This window comes from Phoxinus phoxinus (genome assembly GCF_949152265.1).
Source record: "Phoxinus phoxinus genome assembly, chromosome: 6".
Classification (NCBI taxonomy): domain Eukaryota; kingdom Metazoa; phylum Chordata; class Actinopteri; order Cypriniformes; family Leuciscidae; genus Phoxinus; species Phoxinus phoxinus.
The window spans coordinates 19,505,135-19,531,723 of NC_136881.1; the positions used below are offsets into that span (position 1 = coordinate 19,505,135).

Below are 26,589 nucleotides of genomic sequence, written 5' to 3' on the forward strand. Positions count from 1 at the left end.
ACAAAGGAAGATATTTTGAAGAATGTCAGTAACAAAACAGTTAACTGGTCCCATTGATTTCTATAGTAGGAAAACAAAATACTATGGAAGTCAATGGGACCAGTTAACTGTTTGGTTACTGACATTCTTCAAAATATCTTCCTTTGTGTTCAGCAGAAGAAAGAAATTCATACAGGTTTGAAACAACTTGAGGGTGAGTATATAATGACAGAATTTTCATTTTAAAGTGAACTATCCATATAAAGGTACAAAAAAATGTATACACATTTTCATATGAACTATGAAAATATGAACTATAATACTAATTTATTTAAAAACAATCAAAATAAAATATTTTTGTATATTGAATCTTCTTTATTTATCTGAGTCCACACAATTATTATTTATATAGTGACTAACCTCAGCTGCTCCCGACGAGCTGGATGCCGCCTTGCATGGCTGACACCGCCGTCGGTGTGTGAATGGGTGAATGTGAGGCAATATGTAAATCGCTTTGGTGGCCATTGGGTCTGTGAAAGCACTATATAAATGCAGTCCATTTAATTTGTTAGGCAGAATGCATGCAATTACATTAAATGGAATGTGTCACCCGTCTAAACAAAATCTCATGGGAAGTAAAATTTTTGTGATATCAACTTAAAAATTTGGAACACAACTTGGTTAGATATATGGCTTTGTTTTATAGTAAAACAATATTTTGTAAAATATATATTTTATATAAAAGAAAAAAATATTAAGTACAGTAGGCTATATTTGATTTAATGTAAATTTAAACTTCCATTACTTTTTCATAATCTGCTGAGTGTTTTCTTTAAAACAAGACCAAATTTAGGTCTATATTCCAAAGCATTCTTGAATTTACAACCCAGTTTTAATAGTGCATTTGACTGTCCATTCTCAAAAAGGGGGGTGACAGTTAACCGTTATGTGCCAAATCGACCGTTTGGTTGAGCATGTTTTTGAAAAATTATTAAAAACATACTAAAGTTTTTTCATGGCACCAAGTAACATAATTTTTATAAAGTTAGGGCTCTTACAGTGTAATATGTCAAAAAAATATAAGAAAAATTTCACCAAAAACTGTTCACATGACAGGAGTGATTTTTTTGTTTCTAAAATCCATGTTTGAGGAAGTGTTGTGACAAGTGCTGTTGATTGACACAGTGAAATCTAGTGGATTTTTTTGTCTTAACATACCTCAATCAGATGGTAGAGATGGTTTAATCAGCTTGAGTGAAGTAAGGTACTCCTCTCAATAAAATATAGTGACTCAAAAGTACTACCATACTTTAAGAATAAAATGGTTTGAACATTCTTGATATTATTATTAATGAATATTCTTATTAATGGAGAGGTGATAGAGAGGACACTTTATTTTGGTAAATGAGTCCATAAGTAAACTGGTATAAAAAAAAGAAAAAGAAAAACCCCACAAGTTGTCCAAAAATATTGTCAACATTTTAACTTAACTTTTTTTAAATACTATTTTATAATATAATATAATAGTATATACTTTGTCTGAAAAGCAGTTAATGAAATCCATAAAACTTTTCTGATTAATATTATGGCACTTAATTATATGGCAAATACAGAAATTACCATCAAGTTTAGACTCTAAAAACAGTGAAAAGTAGTAAAAACAAACTAAAGACAAACCAGAATGATAAACTTTACTGTTGAAATGTTGGATCCTAGTAATTTATGGTTGAAGTCACCCTCTAGTGCAGATCCCTGACCAAGCCAAATCCAAACATTGTGTAAATACATATATTTGTATGTGTAAGGAACCAATTATGTCTCAGATAAGTGCAAAAGAACAATATATACTCCATCATGTAGGGCAGGCAATTGAGTTCTATTTTTGAGGCAACCACATTTTTATCAGTAAGCTAAAAGGTCCAAGAGATCCATAAAAAATAGGCTAAAAATATCAGGACATCTCTACATCAGTCCAATAAGAAGGCAGGTCTCTGGTAATCAAAAAGGCTGAAATCTCCCTGGAAGTGAGCATAGAGGCGACGAACATCTCGTTGGCTGATTCCAGTAAAATAGCGTTCCACCTTGGTGCGATTGTAGCGGGTTATCCCTGGTGGGATATTGGGGTATGACACCAGGTCAGCAATACCAGCAGCTTTTAGAATATAAGGAGCATCAAACTCCAGAGTCTCATGATGTCCCACGACATTGTAGGAAATATCACAAGGAGCACACAGCTCAGCATATGTCAGCCAGTGAATAATGTGGTCACCAAACTGCCTGTCCAAGTGCTGTCTTCCTGGCTTGTCACCTAAGTATCGAACAAAGTCTTCAAACTGAAGACCCACACTTTCAACATCATCTTGGTGACTTTTTCGATATTTGCGAATGATGGCTGGGGCAATGTCATGTTTATACCAGGGTTCAAATCTTGGGTTCTTCATAAACTTGTCCTTGAACGCAGATATGAGGCGCTCAAATGGGTCTCTGACAATAAAGAACTTGAAATAGGTATTCAATCTGTGAACCAAAGAAATAATACAATTTCAGGTGTTAACAGTATCTGATCAGACATACAACAAAACATGCCAAAATATACTTGCCATTAGTTGTGAAAACAGCAATCCGTACAATTCTTAAATTATACATATCAAATTAATCAGAGAGAATGTAGTCATACCCCATTACTCAATACTTTGTATGATGATAATAATAAACTATGTATTAAAATGGTGAAAACAGAATATATTAATAGACAAATATTACAATTACGTCCTGAGGGATGGACGAGTTTCATTTCATTAATTAAAAAAATGTATGTAATGTTTCAGAGCAATGCCCCTGCTTATCAACATTGTCAGATATTTATAAAACATTTCTAAAATTAATGCAACACAAAAGTCAACCTTGATCCTAAAGGTCCTCCTTCCATATTTCACCTGCTGAGTTCAACAAGGTGAGGTTTACAGATATTTGTCATTTTAGTTATACTTTTTCTGTTTAACAACCATAACATGCAAACTTTGTTACTGAAACCATTAAAGTTTTTGTAATTATCCACTAGTTGCTATGATTTTAAAGGTCCACTGAAGTGCCTTGGAACCATAGACAGTATATAAGATGGACACAGCGACCCCATAGATTTCAACCATAGACAGTATATAAACTGGACACAGCGACCCCATAGGTTTTAACGGAGAAAAGTGAAGTCCATTAGAAGCACTCACTTCCTCATACCTGGGCGAACTGCGCAGGCTCAAACTGAGCTTGACGACGTAGATGTGACGTGAGCAACCTGTCTGACAGCTGTAAGTCTTCTAGTAGCTGTGCTGAGAGAAATCTGAATCTTTCCCTTCCGAATCTCGCCGAGACGGAGAGCGTGAGTATTAGCTGTCCATGAGCTAGCAGCAGAAGCAACTTTATGACTCTCTATGGGCTTCTCTCTTGACTTTATCGGACTTCATGCCTCCACGTCTCCCCGATTGCTTGCGAGCTTCTACGCCTGTCTATACGGTAATTTCTCGACTGTGCGACAGAGAGTCGAGTGGTTATGACGCAATCGTTAGCCTATTTTTACAAAAACTGCTTCTAAGGGGCCATAACATAAGATACAAGGTAATGGAGCCTTTTATACATTGTCGTGTTTCTTTAGAAATAAATAATGGACAAATGGACTCTTTAAACACCACAGGGGAAAATGAGGGAATAATGCATGACCATTGACCATTCAAAAATATGACTGGGTTTCTAACGAAACAAAGCTTAAAGGGGTGGTTCAGGATTTTGGACATCGGACCTCATTTTCATGTTAGCCTGGTTGTTATACATCAGTGGAGACAGTTTTCAAAAATGTTCATCTAGTCCTTACAGTTGCATAGTTCGCCGGTGCTAGGTTAGCGCGAGTCAATGGTATTTGCTAGCCTGCAATTAAAAACAGTTTTACCCACTCCACAGTACACCAAAATCAGATAAATTATTACGCCAGACTGTCGATGTAAATGTCTGTTGAGAGTATAATGTTAGAAATCAAACTACCCTTTCATCGCATTGCAATAGTTATAGGCTACTTTGTTCCCTGTATTTATTAGCACAGTCTACAGCAGTGACAGAGTGATATTAAGTTACCTAGGCAAACGAGAGAGCCAGTCCACATGACAATCACGCAAGTGTATTTACCTGCCGCTGACACTCATCACTACAGAAGCAGAGTATATTTCACGAAGAAATCAACATTGGACATAGGACTATGGCCACATTTGAAAGCCATGCCAATGTTTCAGACTTTGGAGACGATGAAGACAAGGGATGTGTTTTATTCAACAAATCGTACATGTATGAGCCGGAATACACAGACAAAGAACTAATCGAGATGGATGCTAAAAGGGCAGAAAGAGAAAGAATGTCTGTAGAGACAGCAGCTTTCGAATGCCGGAGATGCCGTAGAGCAGGGGTGCCCAATCCTGCTCCTGGCGATCGACTGTCCTGCACAGTTCATCTTCAATCCTAATCAAACACACCTGCCTTTAATTTTCAAGTGATCCTGACGTGCTCTGAAGACCTTAATTGGTTGCTTCAGGTGTGTTTGATTAGGGTTGGAGATGAACTGTGCAGGACAGTCGATCGCCAGGAGCAGGATTGGGCACCCCTGCCGTAGAGAATTCCTTAGTTTACAATCAAATGTTTTTCAATACCGTTGTTCAAGGCTACTACTAGCTAGCTAGACGTGCTGGACAATGCTGGAGATGCCGTAGAGAATTCCTTAGTTTACAATCAAATGTTTTTCAATACCGTTGTTCAAGGCTATTACTAGCTAGCTAGACGTCCCGATTTGTAGTGCGCTTCTGTTCTGTGTTTACATTTTGGCGCAGTACTAAGTAACCGGAGCAAAGTAAAAAAAAAATTAAAAAAAGTGTCTCCACTGATGAATAACAACCAGGCTAACTTGAAAATGAGGTCCGATGTCCAAAATTCTGAACCAGCCATTTAATGCAAATGGGTGAAGTGTCCCTTTAAAGCCTATAATTAGTTAATTCATGGCACAATGTGTCTCCTGGTTTCCACGTCAGTGCTGTTTGATCCGTTAATAACAGAGAAATTTGAATGCTTCTTTATGCTGGCCATTTTGATGTGGTGGTCGCGCCAGCGCGTGCGCATTTGAATGGAAATATGAGCACTATTCACCTGATTCCGCCCCGCCCACTTTTAACATTCCACATTTTGACATCCGACTTCCGCTAAACTGACACGGCACATCCGGTAGCTAGAAGAATGTTTATAGCTTGCAAAAACTTAACTGTTATTTGCGAAATGACAAATAACGTTAATACCATAAATGTTTTAAATTGGGAGCACGGAAAAAACTTTGTACGAAGATCAGATGGTCTGATATTGTCCCACCCATCGTCATTGTTAACGTGGGTAGACGATATGAAGAAGTGGCCAGAGGTAACCTATGGCTATGGGGATATATTTAACTACTTCATCCTGTCAGAAGGAGTTGATGGAGCAGCAATGAAAAATTATAAAAGTACTGAGGCCTATCAATATTTACATAGTGGGAAAGTGGGTCGTGTACTCTTACAGTGAGGGTGATTTCGTCTTTTTAAAAGCAAATGTGCACCCCAGTCAGTCAAGCAGTCCAAACCACTCTGCGTGGGTGCTAGTTAGTAACCAGGGATCAATGGAGACTACTGGATGTTCGTGCATCACTGGGTTGGGAAGATCCTGTAGCCACGCAGCCTCTATATTATGGAAGGTAAGACTATCACACACATTATTAGTAAGTATTATTCACTATAATATCTTGCAACGTTTGTGTTGTTAACATAAGAATGTTATAAATGTATATTTTTAAGTATATTAACATGTGTTTGTGACATCTGACAGCTGATGACCTGATGACCATCGGCAGGCTAAGTATCTTGTCAAATCTCTTAATTGTACATTGGAGTAAGGTAAGTGAATGTCCAGGTAAGTACAGTGCATGGATAATTATTATGCAATTTGATTTTCTGATGGCACATTTCACCAATTCCAAACCACATCAATCTTAACTACTATTAATTGTGTATTTTAGATGTACATAATTATTAAGCAGGTTTTCTTTATGCACATCTGAATAAAAGGCGTTTTTTACTTCCAGTCTTCATGAACAATTATATGTCACTTAAGGCGAGACACTACAGGTGAATAGGGTACAATTTAAAAATAATAGATATCACCATGAAACTTCCTCAGTTGATTACTTACACAAGTTCATAAAAAAAATGTATTACAAGTTTTTGAAATTTGTATGTTTAATTATGCAAATTAGGTATTATCTCATTAAATATGCACACTTTTGCATATATTTTCGGTAGATAGATCTGAACATATGATAAAGCTAGGTGCAAAATTCTTTTTTAATTTTGTTTACACACAAGATGAAAAAAGATGTTCAGAGGGATTTCAGGATATATGCTTTCATTACCTAGGAAATCAAAACATACTGTCCATAGCCTTAAAAAATCGATTTTCGCCATATTTTTGGGATTAAAATGTCCCATAAATCAGGCCAGGAATGATTTATTAACAAATCCCTCTGAACATATCTTCAGAATACTGCTAAGTGTATAACTGGAAAATTTGGTGTACATAGGTGCTACATAGGCTGAGATGTTTCTACTGGAGGATGACAAAAAAACCATTTTGAGAAAAAGGCATTTAAAGATTTGTAATGTAAAAATCATACTTTTTTAGTAGAAACAACTATTTACTGACACAATATCTTATCAAATAATTAGCAACAACAATACAAACCACCTAAATCACATCAAAACTTATAAACACAGCATTTATGGCCTTTAACTGAGCAGAAAAACAGTCAAAAACACACATCTAAATGTCAGAGCGCGTCACGTGATGCATCTGAACCAATCACGTTGTCAGAAATTGACATCAGCCAATGAGATTTCGCTTTTAGGGTTAAATACCCATTTTACTTTCACGATTGGTTGCTGATTAAAAGGAAATTACCATATTTGGATCCGACAGCATTGTACAGAAGAGAGAGCTTTCCAGACATGTGCGTGATTAAAGGAAGAACACAGAGATCGCGGAGCAGCGCGTTGATTTAGAACGCCAACTTTTGTTGAATTTCGGAGAAATCTACAGGTGAAATAGACAAAGTGTAGTGAAATAAAGACCTAAATGTGTATTTTGGACTTTTTTTCACCACAAGTCTGAAAGAAGACATGTTATTGAAGACAAATAGGCCAAAATCTCAAAATTGACCAGTGAAAAAAAACCGATGTTTTTGCCTGCCGTGTCTCGCCTTAAAAATTGGAACAACTTGGAATTGGTAAAATATGCTAGGAAAGAAATATGCATGCACTGAATATGAAAATGTTAAGGTAAAGGTAAATTTGCTAGGCCTACATGTACAAGTGTAACATTAAGTCTAATTACGCTATCACCTGATATAAGGAATAAGGTAAGTAAACATTAAGTTTTATAATAATAAATGATTTTTAAATAAGACAACAGTGAAAGTTTTGAAATATCTGTGCATTGCCTGCACAGATGAGCAGCGGCTCTGGAATGTGGGGAACCAGATGAACCTCTGCCTGAAGCGGTTAATGGACATCACCTTTTCCCACCACTGAGCCACTGATGTACTGACGTCAGAGGTAATGCCCAACAATGTCCCTCTGCCTCCCACTCCTTCATTTTGCTCCCAGGGTGAGCTGAGAGAGAGTCTGAAGCATCTTTGACTGAAGCAGCCTTCTACACAAATGTCTGAGTGCTGCTCAGACACAGGAGCCAGAACAGCCTACATCCTCACCACATGCTGACCATGATGGCACCAACATCTGCCAGAGGTGCATGTTGTTTTATGACAGTTCCGTGGCCATTGATCTGAATTGGAGCGTGTATCTCTTGAACAGAGTTCCTCTCACTTGTGGCATGACTCTCGTAAAGTTAGAATCATTCCAAGCACTGCAAAGAAGGTCCCCATCAGTCAACCCTCAGACATTTCTCAGAGAGCACCTCTACCCCAGGTTCCATGGCAATGCATATGGCCACTCACCATGGCTTAGAAAGCAAGGCATCTGCCATACAGTGGCTAGAGGGTTGTGGGTTCACAGTCAGCCGCAGAGGCACAGTCGTGTGTGCAAGCAAGCTCTGACTGTCAGCAAGCCCCGATGGAGTTTTGAACTCAGAGCAACTGCTGGAGATCAAATACCCTCTCCTTAAAAGTGATGAGACTCTAGAGCAGGGGTCGGCAACTGGCGGCCCGCGGGCCAAAACTGGCCCGCCAGCAATATTTTCTGGCCCGCCGGATTATTTTGGAAGTCCGTTTTTTTTTTTTTTTTTTTTTTTTTTTTTTACTATAACGGTTTACAAATAGGCCCCGTGAATCAGTGATGCGCGGGATGATCCAAAATGAGCGACGAGTGCCTGCGGTCACCCGCGGTTACGAGTCATCCAAAAATATTTTTAATGATATTCGGGTCGCGGTCGATCGGGTCGTTTGAAATAAAGATGCCAATTAAACCATTGTAATTTATATAGTACTAGACACAATTTTCTATGAAATACATAGGTCTACACTTATTGTCTGAATAACTGCACGAGGATGACGCACGAGCTCAGTCAGAGATGACAGTGGGAAATCCTTATTTACCTTTTGAATGTTGAGCGTGTTTGTAATGCAGTTTTATGTATTTTCTGAGAGCGGGCGGGGGGGATTTTGTTGGGAAATTCGGAGGAGAGACACCTCCTCCGAGAGACGCACACGTCGATTAGACTGGATAAACACATGCAGCATCTTAATTGTTAAGAAAATGAAACGAAATAAATGAATAAATCAAGCCTTTATTACAAAACACAGCATTCAGAAAAATGCGCACCCCTAGTTCCTACGTCTATGGCCCAATATGCGGGCCAGGAAGCGGGTCAATATTTTCTTTCTTTTGTTTGCGGTCCGAGTTGCGGGCGAGTTGAAAACGTCGGTCGGGTGCGGGTTGTTTATACATTGACCCGCGCATCACTGCCGTGTATCATTCGTTCAATCGTTTTTTATTTTTCAAATTAAAACCAAAAATGAAAAACGACTTGTTTTTGAGATTTGAGATTCTGAAAACGAGATCTAAATTTTTAACGCAGGTGAACACTTTTAAGCTTTTACTTTTAAGTATTTTAAGCGGTAGCTGAATTTAACCTTGTGGGAGCGGGACGGAAAAAAAACAGTCCCGCGCAGCCCTCTTGTGTCCAGAATAAATAATAATTTAAAAAAAGGAATAAAGTTCAAAAGTTGTACAGTCCATTGGTAATACAATACTAAATCAGATATATGTACAATAACATGTCCAACAATCGATTTAAATAGTAGCCTACATGGGGTTTAATTTATCGTTAATAAGATGTATTCGCGGCATTTTCTCGTGTGCTTAAATGGTCCAGTGGTAGAACTTTCGTCAAGTGTGTAACTTTGATACAATCTGTATTGTAAAAAGCGCTATATAAATAAAGATGACTTGACTTGACTTGTAAAAGGTTCTGGGTTCTAATCTGCATTTGTATCGTTTTTTTTCTTTTTTTTTTTTTCTTCATCAAAACCGATTATGCTCATCGGTGGTTGTATATAAGTAGTAGGGACACGTTTGTATGCATTATATTTTGTGATTTCACCGTAACCAATAGGCCTATTCCATGTAGCTGGCCCGCCATCTACTGGATAAAAAAAATATTGGCCCGCGGCCAAAGTTACTTGCCGACCCCTGCTCTAGAGGACCTGTTCAGAAGTCATGATGTGAAGATGGTGGAGGGGACACCTCAGCTGCAGGAAAATGGTCCACGGGGCTTCTATGTGCAAGTGCAGCTTGGCATTCTCCGAATTTTTGTGTGTACAATCTAAATGGGAATAGGAGCGGGCTTCACTCAGTGATTAAAGTAAACTTTAAGAGTGCTGGCCTGAATAATTGGAATATTTAGAACAGGAGAGAGGCCGCATTATGCATAAATAGTCTTTTTATTTGCACAAACGCGTTTCGGCGCGTGCCTTCTTTCAGTGTGCAACAAGATCACAGTGTAACCAATCTTATATGCCCACACATCTTGTAGATTGTGTACAATCTATAAATTGGCCACAATGCTAAAAAAACGTACACAGCAGGAGAGGGGTTACACTCTACAACATCAAGAGTGCAAAACAGACACACCCACCCACACACACATACAAAGACACTTTTATACACATACACACCAATAAATTTTGATTACAAAAAATATGTTTTGAATTTTTACAAATCACAGCTTCATCGGAATGTTACGAAACTTGGTGACTTTTATGGCATTATATATGTGAACACACAAAAAACATTGAGGTCATGATCCGAGCATGCTAAGTGGTCGTAAAAAAAAATGACTTGTGGTCATTGGTCAAAAATGACCCCCATAGGATATTAATGGGAAATTGACAAAAACACAAAAATTCACACAAAAAAATTCACAAATTTTTCTTTTTTTAAGTAAAGGCTCCCGGGAAGGCCCAGGAGGTGACTCCGAAACGAAGACCGTCTGAGGTATATGCTCCCTCATGTGTCAGATGAGTTTCAGGCAGGCCGTCTTTTGGTTTCCACAAGATACTTGCAGATTTGTAAATAAGCAGGAATGAGAATAATTAGGGTTAAAGGGTTAGTTCACCCAAAATTTAAAATAATGTCATTAATGACTCACCCTCATGTCGTTCTAAGCCCGTAAGACCTCCGTTCATCTTCGGAACACAGTTTAAGATATTTTAGATTTAGTCAGAGAGCTTTCTGTCCCTCCATTGAAAATGTATGTACGGTATACTGTCCATGTCCATAAAGGTAATAAAAACATCATCAAATTAGTCCATGTGACATCAGTGGGTTAGTTAGAATTTTTTGAAGCATCAAAAATACTTTTTGGTCCAAAAATAACACAAAATAAGACTTTATTCAGCATTGTATTCTCTTCCGGGTCTGTTGTCAATCCGCGTTCACGACTCCACAGTGACGCTGCTGACGTAAGACGCTGATGACGTGTTATCTTGTGCGCCCAAGCTTCATTTATAGACTGAGGGAGACGCACACTGTAAAAACGTCAGCAGCGTCACTGTGGAGTCGTGAACGCGGATTGGCTAAATCTAAAATATCTTAAACTGTGTTCCGAAGATGAACGGAGGTCTTACGGGCTTAGAACGACATGAGGGTGAGTCATTAATGACATTATTTTAAATTTTGGGTGAACTAACCTTTTAAAGATAGGATATTAGGTAATTGGGATGGGATGCATTTTAAATTGGCTGTGTTAAACAAGATAAATTTGTGATTTTGTGTTTTAGAAAATATAAATGATTAAATAAGTTGTATAAAATCAGTTGTAAGAAGTGTTTGAAGTTTTCAAGAAGCTAGAGACACCTTCTACTGACCTTCATGTAGATAAATTTCACCATTTAATTTTCATAAGTATTTTAAAGGGATAGTTCACTTTAAAATTAAAATTCTGTCATCATTTACTCACCCTCAAGTTGTTTCAAACCTGTATTAATTTATTTCTTCTGCTGAACACAAAGAAAGATATTTTGAAGAATGTCAGTAACCAAACAGTAGTCTGTACCCATTGACTTCCATAGTATTTTTTTTCCTACTATGGAAGTCAATGGGTACAGACTACTGTTTGGTCACTGACATTCTTCAAAATATCTTTCTTTGTGTTTAGCAGAAGAAATAAATTAATACAGGTTTGAAACAACTTGAGGGTGAGTAAATGATGACAGAATTTGAATTTTAAAGTGAACTAACCCTTTAAGTTTTAACGGGAATCTACAGAGCTCACATTATATGATTTTATAATAAATGACTGACAGGTAACATCTGGTCACATTGTAAAGGTTTATTAAACATCTGGTCACACTGTAAAGGTTTATTAAACATCTGGTCACATTGTAAAGGTTTATAAGAATAACTATTCACAACAGGTAACATCAACAGGTAACATCTGGTCACAATGTAAAGGTTTATAAAAATAAAAAGTTTATAAAAATAACTTCACAACAGGTAATATCTGGTCACACTAAAAGTTTATAAAAATAACTACAACAGGTAACATCTGGTCACACTGTAAAAGTTTATAAAAATATAAACTTTTACACTGATTAGTTAAAGCAAAACCAAAGCAAAAAGTATGGACAGACGTGGAACGCACCAACAATTAAACATTTATTCATACTCAATATCAGAAATGATGTCGCTACGAAGGTTGCAAAGGGCTGCACAAATTCTTAGAATTAGCTATTTAGGGGTGAGGTTAATTGGAACCGTTTGAGAGAGGACTTTGAAGTTTTTAAGTCGACATATGACCCTCTCAACGTGGACACGTACATTGGCGATGCACCTAGTGTTAGTGGTGTCTTCTTCAGAGAGTTGCATGCCTCTCTAGGTGAATGCTGGAAGGACAAGTTTCACCTTCCTTTCAGAGAGGAGATCGGTAATAGTGAAGCCTCTGTCTGCCATTACTTCATCGCCTGGACGAAGGTATTCCAGGAACCCTGAATTTGCAGTTATGAATTTATCACTGCACCTTCCTCCATACGCTGGTGAGATGCACATGATCAGTCCACATGGTGCAATGGAGACCAGGTATTTGATGGTGTTCTGGCCGTAGTAATGGCTGTAGGACTCACCTCTCGAGTCGAGGTTGCGTGGCTTTTAAAGGGGTGTCTCTGAACAGTCGATCACACATGTTGTGTTTGGAAATTGCTCTCTAAAACACTGAGGCATTGTTGCCTGGATTGTCTCCCTGGGAAGCCATGGTATGTAACACCTCATCTTCTCCTCCATGATGTCAAGCCAACATGAAATCACCGTTCTTACAATGGACTGAGAAACACCAAACCTTTCAGCAAGATCACCCTGCAATAAATTAAGACGCAGCTTCATCAGAGTCATCAGGAGCTGATCCCAAGTGTGTAGCTGAAAGCTGTTGGTGTATGAACTGGTAAGGTGGCAACTGAATGGAATGCATCTAATGTCAACCCTGTGTAGAGCTGACAAAGGTGGTCATTTCTCAGCAGAGTTATGTACAATGGCGCCGGCTCAACGCATTGTGTTCCCATTTCAGATGTTTGTGGCTTCAGGTTGAGTTGAGATTTTGACGCGTAGTTGTGGTCAGAGACAGCTGGATCCTCCCATTGTGTTTCTGCATCACAGGTCTGGGGTATGTGGATGTGATCCTCCTCACAGTTGTCCACTGCATCCCTGACGGTCATCGATGCATCTATGGAAATAATATAACCATAAACATTTTTACATTTGTAATTCAAATAGATCATGAGAATTAATTTATGATGGCACTCATACTTACACATAACAGTGTGTAAAAGAGAGATGCATTAAAAACGATACAGTATAAACACAATCTCCTAACTCTACGTAGGTCAATATCTGAATGAGAATGAGCTAGCTGGCCTGCTTTCAGGAATAAGCTATTGTAAGACTGTAATGTACCATCATATATTGTACTATCATGAATATTCATTCATTCTTTATTTCAGACCCTTATGTTCACATCACAAAGTAAACGAAATATGACATATATAGGTGGACAATGGTAATCATGCCAGATTTGTTGTATTTTGTTAACGGCTCGTTACTGATCTTAAATGTATTCATAGAATGGACTTCACAAATCTAACGTTAGGCTACATTTACATTTATGCATTTGGCAGACACTTTTATCCAAAGCGACTTACATTGCATTATCCTATACATTTATACATAGGTATGTGCAATCCCCTGGGATCGTACCCACAAACTTGCGTTGTTAACGCAATGCTCTTACCACTGAGCTACAGGAAAGCATAGCTACAGGCTAGCAAGCACATAGCTATCAGTTAGGTAAGTTAGCTTACCTGAATCTGACAACCTGTTCAGCACCCGGCGGGACTTCTTTACCGGAACATCGTAGCCGAGCCATTTCTCGGGGTAAGGGTGTTCGTCAGTCGGCTTCCTGTCCATAAAATGGTAAGAACACACAAAAGCGCGCTTGGGTGGGCACTTCAAGTTTAGCGCCTTCCGCCATTGTCTCAGGTGCTCCTCGTCTTTAGATGGTGGGTGTAAATCGTAGAGTGCACCACAACACTCCGATCGCTTTACATTATGTTCGTAACAGCGTTGGTTCAATTCTTCTCTCCTCCTGATCCAATTGTTATGGCAGCCCCTAACTGAGCATATAATACTCAACATATTTCACCGTTACAGCTATAGAATTACATCTAGAAACTAGCGTAGATCCTTTCAGCCGGAAGTTGAAGTCCTTCTCAGCCGGAAGTAAGATGACAAAACGAACGTAATGGCGTCACCCTTGTTGTCGTGGAAAATAAGGTGAATATCGGAAAAAATTTATATCGTTACTGACAATGGTGTACCGTCGATAAATACCGATACCATTTTATCGCCCAGCCCTAAGCAGGAGATAGCACCAAAATGTAGGTAATTCATTTGTATGAACACACAATTTATGTTTGCAGACCTGTAATTTGTTTTGTACCAATTGTTTTTCTTAGTTTGATAAAGTTTAGTAGGGCTCAACAATAAGGATTGCCCACTGGTCTGGAGCCAGTGTAAGAAACAGACAGTTTGAGGCTAGTTGGAGAAAAAAATTAAGACTGATGATTCTTTTTTTTTTTGCCAAGCCCACCGAAAATGTTGGAATCTAAACTACTAACATGACTGGCCAGCTACTCAATCAATCAATAATAATGTTGACTGTTGATCCCTGTTTAGTAAAAAAAGAAACAATCCCAAGAAACAATAATTTTTTGTAAAGTGAACTTATATAAACCTTTGATGGATTTCTTTGTCAGTCATAGAGGACAGGCGAGGTAAGCCATTTCTTTCATGGTCATGAACCATGTTCTCTGGAATAGCTTCAACCTTCGAGAACTTTCCTGAAACACAAGAAATGTTGAAGTTCAAGAAAGATATACAGTTTTTCCAATATGCCTATGATAGGATGCTGAATTAGGGTAATTTTACAGGTCTAATTTGGTTTATTATGGTTAGTTTTTGATTTATCAAATGTTACTTAACCTGAAGACATTTCTCACCATTGAGGACAATTAGAACTTTCTTCCACTGTGTGTTTCCAACTTTGGGTGTCTGACAGAAGAGAATCTTGTGCTTGTCACACACAAAAATACGGTCCAAGACAAACTTGCGCACAGTTGTGTGGGTGAGGTTCCAAAGAGATGAATTTCTGCAAACAGTTGTTAACAGCTCCAAACGCTTCTCATTCACTGACTGCCAGTCTATGGGGTCCACCACAGAGGGACTAACTGAGGACTAATAGTCACAACACAATCAACACACATGCACATCATATATAACTCTTAACAATTCAAGTTGTTGTTAAATAAATCAAATAAGCGAACCCAATGTACACAGACAAACTGACTCACCAATATATATGGCTGTGATGCTCCCTTGTCTGGCCACTGAACAGAAGGGAGTTTCGTCGTAACAGAAGGCATGGTCCAAACAAACATGTCTGTCCTGCCCCCAAAGTCTGAAAATATATTGAGGAGAAACTGTCAGAGTGCCTTATGGACAGTGAATATTAAATGCATATTGTGGGACTTATTATGACAAATGCAACATAGGTAGACACTTTAAAACCAATTTCTCTACACGGAAATGCTGACATAATGTGATAAACACATACCACCTGGTATTCTGAAGCTGAAGTTGATGAACTTGCTGACGAACATAAGGATGAGTAGCACCCAGCCACAAGCACCAACCAGCAACCAATGACGACGCATTATTGGCACATGGACAGGCAAAAAAAAAAAAAAAACTCCTACAATAAAAACATATTTGGGGTGAGAAAATAATGAGTTACTATTTATGATTACTATTTGGCATTGAACGCATTAAAAATAATTAACATAATTAACACAGCATCCATCTTTTCAATTCCTGAAACGTAGTGCTGGGCAAAGATTAATCGCATCCAAAAAAAAAGTTTGTGTTTACACAATATATGTGTGTGTTCTTTGTATAATTATTTTGTGTATATATATATATATATATATATATATATATATATATATATATATATATATATATATATATATAATACACACACATGCATGTAATATTTGCATGTATATATATATTTTTATATTATAAATATCTTATATATAAATAACACGTTTTTCTTAAACATTTACATGCATGTGTGTGTATTTATATATAAAATAATTATGCACAGTACACATATATTATGTAAACACAAAAAAAACATTTTTTGGATTCAATTAATTGTTACCCAGCACTAATTTTCTCACACTCTTGATTTTACATTACAGTATATCACGCTATCTGTGTGCTTCTCACCAGCTCAACAGAGGTCAGCCAGGATAGTCTGCATGTATCCAGATGTGCTCAAAGCCTCATCCTCCTCTTTGGCACACTTACTTCACACAGTAGCATTCTTGTCTCTGTGATTAAGACAAGCAGGTGTAAGTTTTTAACTATAGTAATTTTGTATTACTTATGAAAACTGTCGCCTCTGGCTTGCTTAGTTGGTGACACTTAATATTCAACAATAGTATTGATTTGACTGCACTGACACAACTGGATGAGAACTGAACTGACCTGGATGTTGACATCACTGTTTTCTGTAGAACTGCTTTGTAGATTAAATTACCTAATTTAATAATTGATGATCTTTACAACAAAACTGAATCAACACTGAATTGACTTCAGCTGAACAATGACACTGTTTTCTTTTAGAGCTGCTGTACAGCCGAAATGAACTCTGTTTTTTATCATTTAATCATCTTCCTGTTATTTCTGTATCACTCTATCACTGCTGCTTTGAAACAATATGTATGTATAAATGCTATATAAAGGTGATTTGACTTTTGAATACTACAGGGAAAAGTTAACAAACAGCTCCCATTCAAAAAGGTAGATCTGACAGAATACTGACAAAGAAATAACACTATAAAAGGCAGTTCTCTTACGTAGAGTTCTCTCGTACTGCGTCGAAAGAACGCTACGGGAAAGATATTTCTTTGTCGAGATTGAAGCCTAAAATTAATCCTTAATTTTGTAATATTGTAAAACGCTTTTCTGAAGCATACAACCTAGGCGGAGCAATACAGCTCACCCATTGGCTGCTCTGCCAGAAAAGCACAGCCTATGCGAGGCCAGAGACGCTGACCAATGAGGACGCTTCGCGCCCTTCTGCGTCACCTCCCGCCCAAACAGGCGTGGCCTAGGCCTATAAATACGAGCATAGCTGTCTAACACGCCGATTTTCTTAAATTCAACGAAGCTGCACGCATCGCTGGATTGATTCGAGCCGCCACAGCCGTTTGGAACAAGCACCTCAGCAGGACGAGCCCTTACCTGAAGCCGCTGGTCATCGCCGCCTTCAGCCGCCGTTCCCTGCTGCGCTTCTCCGGCGTGGAATATCCTTTACATTATGTGTGTGTGTTTTGTGTGTGTGTTCGCCGTCGCGTCACACAGTTTTTCCACACTAAAAGAGCCGAGCGTCTTTCTCAAGATCTCTCGCACCTCCTGTGGCTCGTGTAGAGCCCCGCTCAGCGACGGGGACCACGTGCTTGTGTTTCCTGCCTGTGAGTATCACGCAGCTTCAGCTCTCGTCGATGGCGGCTGCCATCACTGTGATTTGATGCCTACGGTGACTCTGCGGACTCGCCTGGCGTTCATTTACTGAAGCTGCATCTTTTCCGCCCGCTGTAGTGCCGCGCCGTGAAAAGCGCCGTGCTCAGCGGAGCCCGGAACCTCCCTTCACCACGAGGTGCTCGCCGCTGCTGCCGCTAGCTTCTCCGCCCGCTTCGCTCGACTCTCTGACCGACGGACGAGGGCCGCTGTGTGCCGCCGCGTCCGTCATGGACGAGGAAGATGAAGCCGTGTCTGTGGAGGACGACTGCTGTTCTCTCCTCGCTTCGGGTAGCGAGGGATGGGCGAGCTCCGAGGATCTCCCCTCCCCCGCCGCTCGTGAGCGTCGACGGAGAAAGACCAGCATCGATGCGCTTACCGGCTGGATGGCTGCTTTTCTGCAGAGGAACGTACGTTACCGTCCTCACGACCCGCGCCTTTTTCTTCCTGAATTCACGAAGAAATCGCGGAGTCCCGGAAAGCCCCGTTTTCAGCCAGGATGCGCATTTCTGCTTCGAGGAAAGCTACAGTGTTAAAATCCCGCCGCGGCCGGATTTCACTAAAATGTCTCGCTCGCACAGTCCCAACATTCGCGACCGTGCCAGTGTATTTTGCAGTCACCAAATCGGCATCAATGCCCGTTTGCCTGCACACAGACGCCGTTTTCACGACGCCCCAGGTAAATCTGAAAATGTATTTACTGGTGTCCCGGCCACGGCCGATGGTGTAATGTGTGTATCCGTAATGCCCACGACCTAGTGCCCATTCGTACACACAAGCACAGCCCTACACAATACAGGGCTTGCACACATAAAATCGACTCATGTCGGTTGTGCTTCACATGTAAGTTAGTGAACGTGCCCGCTTTTCAGTGCCCACAATCACTACACACTGCATGTCCCGTGGTTTCTGTAAAAACGAAACGAATGTACGGTCAGTCGGTTCTGATAGACAGTACTCTCTGTGCTACACGGTGTCCCGGCCACAGCCGATGATGTAATGTGTGTATCCGTAATGCCCACGACCTAGTGCCCATTCGTACACACAAGCACAGCCCTACACATACAGGGCTTGCACACATAAATCGACTCATTTCGATTGTGCATTATATGTAGTGAGCGTGCCCGTTTTCAAGCGCCCACAATCACTACAAGCTACATGTCACACGGTTTCTATGAAACGAAACCAATGCACGGTCAGTCAGTTCTAATAGACAGTACTTCCCAGTGCTATAAATGTACCCGCGTTCACGCACCCACATTTATTCTCAAACATGCCGAGCCGTACGGGGCTCGCACCGCGCGCTCTCTCTTTCAGCTGAGAGAGCTGAGAGCGCGCGCGGGCTGCCCGCTCGATTAAGCGCGCCCCCGCATCACGCTGCAATGGCGCCCATGTTACAGCACACGACTGCTCTCGTGTCGCCGCCATTTCGCGACCAGAGCCCGGTTTTTCAACCCGTGCAAGCACAGCCCTGAACAACACAGGGTCTGCACACATAAAATCGGCTCATGCCGATTGTGTTTTACATGTAGTGAGCGTGACCCACTGCCAAGTGCCCACAACCACTACACACTGCACGTTCCGCGGTTTTCTGTAAAAACTAAACTAACGAACGGTCAGTCAGTACACAAACACAGTGTCCCCGGTGTTATAAATGTGCCCGCTACCAAGCGCCCACGTTTATTCACAAACATAACGAGCCCCGTAGGGCTCGCCCCGCGTGCTCTCTCTCAACTCAGAGAGTCGAGCGCGCGCGGGACGCATACTGTGTTAAACATGTCCCCCGCCTCAGACGCCACGGCGTCCATGTTACAGCACACGGTTGCTCTCGTGTCGCCGCCATTTCGCGACCAGAGCCCAGATTACATTCAACCCCTAGTCACACGTGCAGATGCATGGGAAGGACTACCCGGGGTCTCAGAATGGGTGCTAGAGACTATAAAAAGAGGCTATTCGCTACAGTTTCATCGACGCCCTCCCCGTTTCACGGGAAAAGTCGAAACCACGGTAAAAACAGAAGTAGCACATCTACTTCGAGCCGAAATAGCGAAGCTATTGAGCAAAGGGGCCATAGAGCCTTTATCTCAAGCTCAGAGCGAAGGGGGTCTGTACAGCAGATATTTCCTGGTACCGAAGAAAGACGGGGGTCTCAGACCCATTTTAGATCTAAGGCGTCTGAACAAAACGCTAACAAAGCGGAAGTTCAGAATGCTCACGACCAGAAGTATCCTCGCGCAAATTCGCCGAGGAGACTGGTTTATGGCAATAGATCTGAAAGACGCGTATTTTCACATACAAATTGCGTCACGTCACAGGCGATTTTTGAGATTCGCCTTCGAGGGCCGGGCATATCAGTACACAGTCCTGCCATTCGGCCTGTCTCTAGCACCTCGTACATTTACAGTGTGCATGGACGCGGCGCTGGCACCCCTGAGACTCCGGGGCGTTCGAATTCTGAACTATTTGGACGATTGGCTAATTCTGGCTCAATCGCCGTCAGAACTCGCTCACCACAAGACACTAATACTCGATCACCTCGAGTGCTTAGGTCTGAGAGTCAATTGGGAGAAAAGTTCACTGTTTCCCAGTCAAAGGATCTCCTTTTTAGGACTGGATCTGAACTCACTGTCTATGACAGCACAGCTGTCATCACAGCGCAGGCGAAATACCCTGCAAATGGCGAAATCCTTCCGCAGCGGCCACATAGTGCCACTCAGGAGATTTCAGAAAATGCTGGGCCTCATGGCCTCAGCCTCAACAGTGCTGCAGTTGGGCCTGCTGCGCATGCGCCCACTACAGTTCTGGTTGAGAGCGCGCGTACCGCGCCGAGCATGGTTACACGGTCGTTATCGCCTCAAGGTCACTCAGGAATGCATTTCAGCCCTGACACCATGGAGTGCGTCAGACTGGTACCGGTCAGGTGTAAGCCTGGGGACTTCCTCGAGCCTGAAGGTGGTGTCCACGGACGCGTCCACCTCAGGCTGGGGAGCACTGCTCGACGGCAGACCGCTCTTTGGCCAGTGGGCAGAGCGAGCCAAACTACCGCACATAAACTGCCTGGAAAGATGGCAGTGGACTTTGCGCTGAGGCGCTTCTGTCCCCGGATAAAAGGACACCACGTCCTGGTCCGCTCGGACAACATGTCGGTAGTAGCCTACATAAACCGCCAGGGTGGCGTGAGATCCCGGAACCTATTCAGGTTAGCGGAACGCATACTGGTGTGGGCCCAGCACAACCTGCGCTCGTTAAGAGCAATGCACGTGCCAGGCCACTTGAACGTAGGCCCGGACAGACTCTCACGGAACAACGTTCCTACGGGAGAGTGGTCCCTACACACACAGACAGTGCGTCTGCTGTGGAAAACGTTCGGCAGAGCGGAAATAGACCTGTTTGCAAACCAGGAAAACGCTAACTGCCCAGAATTCTTTTCGAAGAGCGCGAACGCGCTGGCCAGAGTCTGGCCCCGCCGCCCGCTCTATGCTTTTCCTCCTGTCTCACTCCTGCCTCAAGTGCTGGAGCGTATCAAGGAGAGCGGATGCTCAGTACTGCTAGTTGCTCCATTCTGGACGAATCAGACCTGGTTCCCAGCTTTGATGCGACTGAAAAGTACTGCCCCGTGGCCGATTCCAGTGAGGAGAGACCTCCTCTCACAGGCCAAGGGCTCGATTCTGCATCCTCACCCCGAGCTTTGGTCCCTACACGTATGGGCCATAAACGGGTACCCACTAACCTCCCAAGAGGAGTGTTAGACACGATCGAACAAGCTAGGGCTCCGTCTACTAGACGGCTCTACGCTTCCAAATGGTCGGTGTTCTCTGGATGGTGTTCAGATCAAGGTCTGTCACCACTTCAGTGTGGAGAACCGGAGATTCTCTCCTTCTTGCAAGAGCTATTGGACAAGGGAAGAACCCCATCCATGCTCAAAGTCTATGTGGCTGCCATATCAGCGTTCGTTAATCCAACGCTTGGCCGTTCACTAGGCAGGAACGACCTGGTGGTCCGCTTCCTGAGAGGCGCCAGGAGGTTAAACCCTCCAAGGCCTCCTTCAGTCCCCGTTTGGGACCTTTCTACAGTGTTGAACGCTATGAAAGGGGCCCCTTTCGAGCCTATTCACTCAGTTGACATGAAACACCTGTCTCTCAAGACCGTGTTTCTTTTGGCTCTCGCTTCAGTGAAGCGTGTGGGAGACTTGCAAGCGCTCTCAGTGAGAGCTTCTTGTATGGAGTTCGGGCCAAACGACTCTGTAGTCGTATTGAAACCGAAGCATGGGTACGTGCCTAAGTCCCTCAACACACCGTTCAGGGCTCAGGTCATCTCCCTGTCGGCCCTGCCGGCCTCAGAGGACGGAAATAGCTCCCTTTGCCCGGTCAGGGCATTAAGAGCTTACGTGTCCCGCTCCGCTGTTTTTCGACAGACGGAGCAGCTCTTTGTTTCGTTCAGCGGGCGCTCCAAGGGACGAGCCGCAACGAAACAGAGTCTGTCTCGATGGGTAGTGGACGCCATTGCGCTAGCCTACGCATCTAGAGGCTTGGAATGCCCTTTGGGCATCAGAGCACATTCCACGAGAGGCATGGCCTCTTCATGGGCTTGGTATAGCGGAATCTCGTTACAAGATATCTGTATGGCGGCAGGCTGGGCCTCCCCGTCTACATTTATTAGGTTCTATAACCTAGAGGTTCCTGCGTTGCAGGCTAAACTGCTCTCGGTCTAGAAGACTATGTATAAGTGTTCCTGCCCCGCGCTGCGGCCCAGGTCACTTCAATGTTTAATATGTATAAGTGTTCCTGCCCCGCGCTGCGGCCCAGGTCATTTCAATGTTAATATGTATAAGTGTTCCTGCCCCGCGCTGCGGCCCAGGTCACTTCAATGTTTAAGCATCACTCACTGACAATGTGTCCCATGAGCATGCTATTACCCCTCATATATATCTATATTTACATATATATGCTATTATGCCTTAAGAGGCACTACTATAAGGGATGATGCTATTTTAGCCGCTCTCCCTATACTTCTTGGGGTAGGCACTTGTATACCAGGGCGCGCGCGCCCTTAGGTGTCTGTGTCGATCCAAGAGCACGCACGGCGGTTTGCATAGGGTTCCCGTAGCGTTCTTTCGACGCAGTACGAGAGAACTCTACGTAAGAGAACGTACTCGGTTACTAACGTAACCTCGGTTCTCTCTAGGAGAGGGAACGAGTACTGCGTCTCATGGCCGTGCGTGCCCACGCTGCGTCGCTTCATTGACGAAAATCGGCGTGTTAGACAGCTATGCTCGTATTTATAGGCCTAGGCCACGCCTGTTTGGGCGGGAGGTGACGCAGAAGGGCGCGAAGCGTCCTCATTGGTCAGCGTCTCTGGCCTCGCATAGGCTGTGCTTTTCTGGCAGAGCAGCCAATGGGTGAGCTGTATTGCTCCGCCTAGGTTGTATGCTTCAGAAAAGCGTTTTACAATATTACAAAATTAAGGATTAATTTTAGGCTTCAATCTCGACAAAGAAATATCTTTCCCGTAGCGTTCTTTCGACGCAGTACTCGTTCCCTCTCCTAGAGAGAACCGAGGTTACGTTAGTAACCGAGTACGTTTGTCACATTTATTATAATTAAGTTTACTTAAAGCTGCAGTCCGCCGTTTTTCCTCTGTCGCCATCTCTGTTCGAAATCTGCAATTGCAGTTATTCGCAGAATTATCAACTTTACGTGAATTAAATGTGCAGATGAATCCAATGTTTTGAGGAGAACGTGCGCAGAGAATGTCTAATAAGGGGAGAACTGCCACTCTCAGTAAACTTATGGCTTCTGAACTGGTTGCAGTTCCACTCTGGTTCCATATGAGGGCGCTCACAGGACGATTGCAGAATGAATGGAGGTCTATGGAGCTATACCCTTTAAAATCCACTTTTCTCAGGATATAATGTTTTGTTGTATTCGAAAGGAGATGCAAAGAAATTACACATTGCTGGGTGTTAGATTTTTTAGAGTCAGTTATTTGCTTTAAAAAGTCCTTTAAAATGTCAATGAAAATATATTTTCACACATCGTACGACTAGATACTGCTTTACGGCAATCCTTCAGTCACTTTGGTGCTTTCGCGCTCTGCACTTTCTTTTCTCTCGAGGCATCAACAACACAGCTGACAGGTAAATACACGTGCTAGAAGATTTTTTGCTAAGACATTCTGGTCCCGCTTCGGATGCCACGACGCCATCAAGTGGTATCTCTGGTCGTAATCAGTCATTCACTGACCAATCAGCGTTCATTAGCAGAATGCTAGCGTGTTATGGGCAACAATAACTCAACCTGTGAGAAATCGAAAAGACATAAGTACTCGTTTATTCAACTTTCGACCTATAACCCATGTTGAACTTGCAAAACCTACAATCAAATCTGAGATTTCTCAACGGCAATCGGGTGAAAGAGAAATTTAGTCGTCTAGCTCCATAGATTCCCATTTATTTTGCACTCGGGCGATCGCCCCCAGTGGGACTCTGGTGAAACTACAACTAAAATTCGGTACGATAGAGGACTTAATAGGGAGTGGCCAGGCTCTCTGTAGACGGGGCTCTGTGTGAACTTTGAATTGGAACAGTACATGGGCAGCGATTGATGACGTTTCACAAGTCCACAAGAACACAAGTACAGACAAGAACGCATATTGAGCAATGGCCCTGTTCTTCTGACAGAACTTCAGAACACGATTTCCAGCGTCGAGCATTTTTGGAGGACACAGTTTTCAGGTAAATGCGCGGCATGATGTTATAGATTCTTCTTTGTTCACGTGTGATGGCAAGTTCTGTTGGTTTTGTCTAATTTTATGTTTCCCTGCTTAAAGCCCGCAAAAAGTCAGACTGGCTGAATTGCCATCCCCAACTCCATTTTCCCCAAAATGGAGTTGGGGAAAATGTCTACCGCTCAATTAATAAAGGAAAGGAGCTATTGCAGTTTGGCATAGAAGTCTCTGAAGAGGAGAAGAAAAATTGTGAGGGTGAGTAGGCTATGTTAATTGTCACATTGTCACAATTGTGAGATTTTTTTATTTATTTTTAATCTAGGCTTTTCTCGAGGATTCTTCTTGGTGACAACGGCCTTTATCCATAGACTATAAACTTTCAGACCTTAGCTTCTTATACCTTGTTTTTTTACATAAAACATTATATATTTGCAGGGCTAGCCATTGTAATTTGTGGTTATCTCAGTTTTTACATTTTGAGACCAAAAATGTCCTGGCGCTGGGATTGCGACATTTTGTTAGGCCGCACGAGACTTCCCCAAAAGCAACGCTCCGACTCTTGATTATACAAGGCCATCAAACGGAAAATCAAGTGATTACTAATTAAAGTAAAATGGACAGCACAGAATCAGTATGAAAATGTATTGCATTGCTAAAAACACACTAACAAACACTAAATAATAAAAAAATTATATAAAAATGACTTTTCGATTTTAAAAGTACACTTCATCATCCAAAATAAATGCAAAAACTTTTTTTTTTAATTATAGTTAGGTTTTTATTCGCATTATCCACTAACAAAAATAACAGTAATGCCAAAGCTGTGTCCTGTTAAATCACTGACTGCCATTTGGACTTCTGTTTGGAATTATGCCACTGCAATTATTAAATTCAGCTGTTTACTACTGTGTTCATGTATGTTTCATGTTTTATTATTTTAATCTTCATTTTATTTCAGAATTTATTTGTTAGCCCTGTAAAGTGTTCCCCACAGGTTACTATTTTTGTGTGTGTACTTTACCTTACAGGCTTTGGTGCAGTGTTTCACCCTCAAAAACACTGGTTTAGTGCATGGTTCTAATTGATGGGTAATTAAATTGTACATTTCATTATCTCTTTTATATTATAGACAATGACGTGGATGGAGAGACTGTTGCCATTGGTCATAGACTATGGTTTCATTCCTGTTTAAGGGATCATTTAAGCAGGCAAAATTCCATAGATTTGTCCAAAAATAAAGGAAACGGTGACGTTAACGCTTGAACCTGTGCCTGCAGAATGCCTTTTGCAGTCTTCGGCTGGAGCAAGGTTGTTGCTATTTAAGGTTTCATTTGTTTCAGGGAACTATTCTTCAAGTGAATCTTAAAGAAGCTCGGGTTTTCCTTTTCTTCCCCATATTAATTTACTGTAATTCTACCTGTGCTTAATTAATTTCTTGCATAGGCTATATAACATTAAAGGGTAACTCTCGCCAAAATCGAACCTAGGCTCTTTTTGTTAATCTACCCGAGTCAAACATTTGTGTAAAAGCATAATTAGATTGGAAACTCCACTTTTAACCCCTAATCAGTGTTCAAGTAGGGTTTACGTTTTTGGTGTCCGATAGACCCAAAACTTTTACAGAATGATTGCATAAGGAAATATAATTTTTTTACATGACAAACTTTATATAATTTTTTTAATTTACTTCTCAACTATACATTTAGTGTGTTTTTGTGGATATTTTGAAGTTTTTTTACGTATTTACTGCACAATTACTTAACTACGCCATAAATTATGAATTATAGCTCATTAATTATTATTTCTTTTTTAATGAAAAAATCACTTAAATGATCTTAATTAAATCTAAATGGTTTTTGGACATTGCTCTGTGTTAGGGATAGAATACTGCCATCTGCAGGTTTGTGGAAAAACTTTAGGAATTATAGTTAAAGACAGTGCAATGACCACATATATCCAATAGAGGTCCATAGGGACTCATTTAAACTTCAGAGAAAATTCAACTTCTCCTCACAACTTTATGATATATATATAAAGTAAAAAAAAACAGACAGTTTTTGGTTCCCATTGACTTCCATAGTAGGAAAAAAATATACTATGGAAGTCAATGGGAACCAAAAACTGTCTGGTTACTTACATTCTTCTAAATATCTTCCTTTGTGTTCAGCAGAGGAAAGGAATTCAT

General features: G+C 41.3%; 1 protein-coding gene across 2 annotated transcripts in view; it reads right to left on the reverse strand.

Annotated features, from left to right (window-relative positions):
• Positions 1-1,345: 1,345 nt before the first annotated feature.
• chst10 (carbohydrate sulfotransferase 10) overlaps positions 1,346-26,589 on the reverse strand; it is a 33,523-nt gene continuing 8,279 nt past the window's right edge. Inside the window, exons 2-7 of one of the 2 annotated variants that reach the window (XM_079615973.1) lie at positions 16,383-16,486; positions 15,706-15,843; positions 15,443-15,549; positions 15,092-15,326; positions 14,827-14,932; positions 1,346-2,496 (exon numbers count right to left, since the gene is read on the reverse strand). In XM_079615973.1, coding sequence (XP_079472099.1) covers positions 1,947-2,496; positions 14,827-14,932; positions 15,092-15,326; positions 15,443-15,549; positions 15,706-15,805 — 1,098 coding nt within the window. In that variant the 5' untranslated portion in view covers positions 15,806-15,843; positions 16,383-16,486 and the 3' untranslated portion in view covers positions 1,346-1,946. The remainder of the gene's footprint in view (positions 2,497-14,826; positions 14,933-15,091; positions 15,327-15,442; positions 15,550-15,705; positions 15,844-16,382; positions 16,487-26,589) is intronic. The other variant, XM_079615974.1, reaches the window with a different exon arrangement.